The following is a 7,120-nucleotide window of genomic DNA, read 5'->3' on the forward strand; positions in this document are numbered from 1 at the left end:
AGAGATGAAAATAGAATGTGCACAATTTTTGAGTCGAGCAACTGAATATGTTCTGAGACATTTGCAGGGGGGGATTTTCCTGCCTACTTAATTTGCACTGGAGCATTCATGGCGCGCACACACACACACACACACACACACACACACACACACACACACACACACACACACACTTATGTTCAGCCAAAGTCATGCTCTTGGAAAGGTGATTGATAAACCACACGCATGATGCACAATGTGACAAACAGTTGCTGAGAGAAAAGCCTCCTTTCGGATTCCCCTGCCTGCAGTCATCAGTCATAAACCGCAGGGGGGGCACAGACGCCAGCGACACCAGCTCTAAGTGAATTGTAGTTAGGCAAAAGACAAAAAAGACTGCGCAGGAATGAACCCTTTAAGCACCCTGCGGAACAGATTTTGGCTATACATACCCATATTTGCTCGGTGTCGGCTCTTCCTCTTGCTCAGGGATCTCTGTTGCATGCGTCTCCGGTGCACATGTTTAGACGCACTCGGCGTTTTGCCCAAATAGTTGGACACTTAACCAGGACGCCCGTCTGCGCGGATAAAACGGACACTTTGCGCCGAAGCCGGATCCGCTCTACTTGCAATCGCACACCTGTCGGAGATAAGAGCAGCTCCAAAAGGTGTGCATCAGCCTCCCTGTCTGTAGTTTCCTACATTACCGCACAACATCAGCTCGATAACGCGTATTTTTTTTTCTCCCGAAAGCCCTCGGATGGATGCGCTCAAGCTCGTATCCTCATGAGAGTGACAGTTTAGCGCCTGTCGTGGGAGGCTATTAAAAAAACAGTCTAAACACCGAGTCGCCAATTGTTGAATCTAGGTTAAGTGGCAGAGCGAGAGAGACGGGGAGAAAAAACACTGGAAAACGACCAAGTGAAGAAATCTGAGAGGGATAAACTGTGGTCCAAAGCCGATAAGTTGGTTATATCCCGCTTCAGGCGTGGACAGTGGAGAGAGAGTGGGGGGGGGGGGGGGAAGAAGCAGGCTGCTGTGGATTAGAGCCGTTAACCGTCGCATTAAAAATAAATCAATTGTACAGCAACAGGAATGATGTTGGTGTTAGATTATTACGGAGCTCGCCGGTGCTCGGTTTCAGGACTTGAGATGCCCTCTTCTGGTCGCAGAGTGGCACTCCGCAACCGGAAAAACCTAAAGTAGACTTCATTGTTATCACAAACGCAGCCTGCATATCAATTATAGAGGGAATGGGAAGCCTGTTAGCTTTTTGTGTGGATATTTGTGAAGATGTGCCGCAAGATGTGCGTTCATTAGAATTAAACCCCACCAAATTTAAGATTATAATGAGCGAAGAAATATTATGTAACTTTAATGCCCTGATTTTCTTTCTCTTTTTTGGGGGGCACATATGAATCTTAAGAGGCATAGGCAGAGGCAGTCATTATACAGCACAGTCCTGTTTAATATTCCATTATCTTTTGCTTGAATATTATTGCTATTTAAGAACCATTTGGCCGCTGGAGGTAGTTAATTTAAACCTTTATACTACTTAGTTTTCTTTGTAAGTCTGCACATATTTTGAGGTTCGCCACGTGTGTTTCTTTCAAGTAGATGATTAAGAAACAGAGGACGGAGGAGCAGGAGGGGTTCTGGGATAAATATCCAAGGAAAATGCGAGGACCTCAAACGCAAACTTCATTATTTTGGCGAAGTCCACGCACAGATTGTTTTCCTCACCGGTAATTAAGTGGAATTATGCAGTGAGTTTTACTCTATCTGAGCCTGCATCGAAGGGTCTATTGGCAAAATCTGTTAATGTGGGTTTTTAATTAGGACTTCGGCAGGTGGGCCTGTAACAAAAAGGTCAGCTTGTTAAGAAGTTGTTAAGGAGTTGGTGGTAAAATAAATCACACATGCAGCCTGCAGTCTGCCTTGTACAGGTAGGATGCAGGTTTTAGATCATATCTGTTAAACATTTCTCAATCTCCATATCACTTTTGTTATTTATTTTCTGAATTAATGTATTTTGCAATGAAGGTTTTGTTGACATTTGCTACATTAGCATTCCAAATGCTCTCTTTTAGTCTTATGATACATTTATGAGCAAGAAAAAGTGTAAAAAATTAAGTAGGAGCTCACTAGGAACTCTTTATTGGTAGTGATACTGAAATACATCATGCGTAAACAAAGGATGCTCTCAAGGCTTCATAATGGGACTTTGAGTCCGGGTCAAAGTCATCATTTCTAATGGGTCCCTCTGCCCCTGCACTTAATGAGCAGCGTAATTACCAGTAATGGACATTAATGAATATTTGAGCTCAAATCACAAATAGTTTGTGACAAAGAAATTGCTTAAACTAAAATAAAACGGATGCATGTAGCACTTCGCCATCAGTCACTGATTTAATTTCCAGTGTTAGATCGATAAGCTAACTGGAGGTGAAGGGCAGGGCATTAATCTAAAGACACACACACACACACATACACAATCACTTTCTCTGGCATGGGCACATATGTAACTGAAGGAGTGGCAGTGACGGTAGCAGAGCTTTTACCCTTCAGTGTGCTGTGCAGTCACCTCACAATCATCTGTGTGTTTAGAACCATCTGATGGTGCTTCCAAACTTTCATTTCTGAAATGTTTATGTATTCTTAAGCAGACGTGTAACACCGTGTGGTGCAAAACAGTAATATAAGCAGACAGCTCTCGAACGTGTACACGTGTAAAGCAGGGTTATACGTAGGGTTTGTTATCTGGGGAATGATTTGTGACAGCAGTGGTTCTATTTATTTGATTAGTGCAGCAGCACTGACCCAGTTTTGCAGTAATTTGAATTTAAAAGGATGGAAATAAACTTAAATCAAAAACTTTTGTGTGTATGCATGTTTTACACACCAGTAATGTTCAGACTTGGTGCTTTTTTTATTATGGATTACCAACTTTTTCTGTTATATAGTTTTTATGCTCTTGGATTTACTTAAATGTATTTATCTTGAATATATATTGTGCATATTAAGAGCAAATATATCCTTTCAGCTTATATGAAGTCTGCTTCTTGGAGGTTTTAGACGTACTCTAACTGGTCACTGTATTAGTTATATCTTTTTTACAGTTGCAATCTTTTAAATAAGGTGGTGCATGAGATTTTAGTCCATATTGACATGACAGCATCACACAGTTGCACATACATGATGTGAATCTCCTGTTGTGAATGATGTGAATCTCAAATGTTCTCTATTGGATTGAGATCTGGTGACTATGGAGGCCATTTGAGTACAGTGTTCAAAATACCAGTTTGAGATGATCTGAGCTTTGTGACATGTTGTTCTGCTGGAGATGACTGTGGTTATAAAGGGATGGACACGGGCAACAATACTCAGACAGGCTGTATGTTTTAACAATGCATATTTGGCACCAAAGTATGCCAGAAAAATATCCCAAACAGTATTACACCACCACTAGCAGCCAGAACAGTTGATATAAGGCAGGACGGATACATGTTTTTATGTTGTTTATGCCTAATTCTGACCCTACCATCCAAATGTCACAGCAGAAATTGAGACATTTTGTGTGTTCAGAGATTCTCTTCTGCATCTGTTGGTTGTAACAAGTGGTTATTTGAGTTACTGTTGCCTTCCTATCAGCTCGAAGCAGTCATTCTCCTCTGACCTCAGTCATCAACGAGACATTTTTCCCAGAGAACTGCCACTCACTGGATATCTTCTCTTCTCAGACCATCCTCTGTAAACTCTAGGGATGGTTGTGAGGGAAAATCCCAACATATCAGCACTTTCTGGAAAACTCCAACCAGCCAACAGCCAGGCACCAACAACCTTCATCATCCCATTCAGTTTGCAGTTAGCAGGTCATCTTCCCCATGTCTGCATGCCTAAATGCATCAAGTTGTTGCCATGCAATTGGTTTATTAGATATTTGTATTAACAAGCAGTTGTTAGCTAACAAAGTGGCCAATGAGTGTACAGTAACTTTAAGATTAGGAACATTGTTTTCTTAGCAGACTGCAGTGCATGAATAAGAATGTGGAACTACGTCTATCCCTTGAGATTGGCCATGAAAGTCTGCTAAGAGAAGCAGTAAGGACATGAAAAGAGTGATTCCCTGTCATCCATTTATTCACTTCTATACATTATAAAGACAAAATTAAAAGACACATTGATTTTTAATATCTATTTTATGGTGGATGGAAATAAAGTGGAGAAGAGTAATATTAGCAATATAATATCACAAGATCTCTCCCCATTGTTGGTGGCCCACTTTTGTGTCAAGTAATTTAAATCCAGAGTAAAACTGCACGTGTCTGAGGTGAAATGTACCGCACCGTTCTAGTTGGTCTGTGAGGTCGATCCCCTTGGGGTCTCTTTTGTCCTCATACACAAACATCTCAAAAGTTTTTTCCACATATGGATGTATGGAATAGGAAGAAATTTTGATGTTTATGGTGGAAAAAGCTGTTATATCCTGTATTCCTATCCCTATTTTTTATTTTTTTTAAATCACAGCACGTCCCTGCTGTATAACCATCCCAAGCCGGGTTCCTTTAAATCCCCTGTGGTCTGTGCATCACTTCTTATTTATGTTGTTGAACAAATCTAACATGACCCACTTTCACATTTCATTCAGCTTTTTCTGGAATCTGCGAGAACTGGCATATGCAAGGAATAATTGAGTTTCACAGTACATTTATAGGCAACTTTTACACTGAAAGGAACGAGTCTACCTCAACTCCTTTAAGCCTTTCTCACTTGCATGTTTGCTTTGTGCTTATTCTTGCTTTCAAGCTGAAATCCATCTGCTTGCCAAACTGAGACAATCACGTGGGTTTCTCTGCTGCTGGATAATGGCACCTCAGGAGTCATCGGGAACAAGTTAACACCATAAGAGACCAGAAGAATGGCTTTCTTTTGACTTTAAACAGCACAGAGAGCAGGGGCATAAACAACAAAAAGGTATATGCACTCACCTCACTTTGCAAATGCCTCAGCCACCAAACTGCTTACTATGAAACTTTAATGACTGTCTGTGACTGACTGAACCCTGAATAATAGAGCATGGGCGGAACTGCTTTTTTGCAGCATAATGAATCCCACTGAAACGGGATTTAGAAATGTATAGTAAAATAATTAGCACAAAGCAGATTCAAACAGATTTAATTTGCGCTGACCCTGACTTCTAAATTTGAAGTTTTAATTACCTCCTGAACATTAAAAAAACATCCTAGCAGCAAGTAAATATTTCTGAGAAAGAAGCCTGGTCCCAAAACATCTGCCACTCTACCCCCTGCTGCTCCTGTGACTCAAACAGCATGCTTGTTTCTGCCATTTAATACACCAGAGAGAGCGTGTGCCGACTGATTGCTGTATACGAAAGCTGATTCCTCCAAAACCGATCCTCATCCTAACACAGCTCACTGGTCGCACCATCGTGCAGCCACTTTTCATTAACAGTTTTGAAGTTACGTGCTGATTTGAAGTTGCAAAGTCATTCATCTCACCTGGGCTTATACTCACTTTTACATCTTTCTCAAGCTGAAACGTCAGCAGCTGTAACACTGATGCATTTAACGAGGGGGCGGGGAAGCTGGTTAAACAGTCGTTAAAATGCTTAAAACAAAACTCTTCGGCTTCGTTTCTCCAGCAAAAGATCATTAAAGCATCTCTCTATATTCTAAGTCTACCTTTTCAAACTCTGCTCTCATGCATAAGATAAACTTCTCCTTCTGCGAGGAGGCCTGTGAGGATCGGTTGGTAATGCATTATAGAGATGATGGTAATGGGCTTGTGCATTCGAATCCTGAGTCAAACAACCATAATGTTCCAAATGAGCCTTTCCTTGCACCGCAAATATCAAGGTGCTGCTTTTAAAAATGGTTTATGTTGCTTTCATTTGTGTATTTCCTCATACATAATGCAGCGTACATAGAAAAGCTCTGCACACACGAGACAGCTGGGCAACAAGGATTCCCTATCATCAACAACCACAACAAAAAAAGCCGACAATGTAACGGTCCTACTTCCAACTGGGGACTGAAAAGACAACTTGAGTAGGCAACAGGCTTCGCTGTTTTATAAAGTATTAATATAAATATAAAAGAAAACAAAGGGCTGTGCTCTAGCTCACAAATGATTTGTGTTATTGTAGGTGATGCGACAAAGCAAATCCAGTCAGTGAGGAGAAACAGTGACTCTGTTCCTGTTTATCATCTTATCAGGGACCTGTAGAGGCCAGCCGAACAGCTGATCTCCCTACAACAGCAATTCTTCCTCATATACTTAATAATAGAGTAAAACCAGGGTGACCATTTTAAAACAAGATATTTCAGTAAAAGAAGCTTGGTATTTCAATATGTGGTCTATATTTGGCAATATGACTGGTATGAATGGTGGAGACAGGTTGCAAAGAAGTTTGCATACGTGGACAGGCTAAAGCAGTTAAAATTTTCTGGCTGGATGTGCTGAAGGGCATCAGCTGAGCCATCACCAGATGTGGCCAAGCATCGAGGTTAGCTGATTTGGCGGGATTGCGGCTGAGCTTTACAGCTTTTCAGGCATGTCTCAAATGACAATATGCTCAATATCTGTATTTGTCAGGGTTGGCAGGACCAGATTCTATTTCGAGTATGTATTCTCTAAACAAATAAAAAAGATAAAATGAGAAAATGTCTGTAAATAATGAGCAGTTGAGGATCTCAGTCACTTAGATGTTTTTCCACTGTGTACTGTTTACCTTTTTCATTTTGTTCCCAATTGCGATAAAAGTGCTATATAGTTGTTTAAACCTTACGTGCAAATAAAATTTTAATGAACCTGCTGCTTTAGAGTGACTGAGAGTCATTTGTTTGCATGAGCAATGAGACGTTGTGGCCTACCTCTTCGCGCAACCGCTGAATACCTGGGCATCAAATTCATTTCAATGCAGTTTGAGATATAGCAGTAAAAGCTGTCAAATACTAAAAGAAGGCCTGAAAAGTGCAACAGAAACTCAGTTTCTTTCTGCAGAGTCTCCCTCCTGTGGATTTCAATATGTGCAGCAGCAGTCACGTAAAGGCAAATTAGCCATCAAGTTATCTCTGTGATGCATGTGATGCTGTAACAGAAGGCAACTACATTCAAACAT

At 40.9% G+C, this 7,120-nt stretch overlaps 1 protein-coding gene across 1 annotated transcript in view; it reads right to left on the bottom strand.

Moving 5' to 3' along the window:
• LOC146657150 (leucine-rich repeat transmembrane neuronal protein 4) overlaps positions 1-934 on the bottom strand; it is a 58,255-nt gene extending 57,321 nt beyond the window's left edge. The window contains exon 1 of the mRNA XM_085425001.1: positions 432-934. Coding sequence (XP_085281127.1) covers positions 432-483 — 52 coding nt within the window. The 5' untranslated portion in view covers positions 484-934. The remainder of the gene's footprint in view (positions 1-431) is intronic.
• Positions 935-7,120: the final 6,186 nt, after the last annotated feature.

This window comes from Rhamphochromis longiceps, linkage group LG12 (genome assembly GCF_057381845.1).
Source record: "Rhamphochromis longiceps isolate RC_006_pf linkage group LG12, R_longiceps_female_GT1.1, whole genome shotgun sequence".
NCBI lineage: Eukaryota > Metazoa > Chordata > Actinopteri > Cichliformes > Cichlidae > Rhamphochromis > Rhamphochromis longiceps.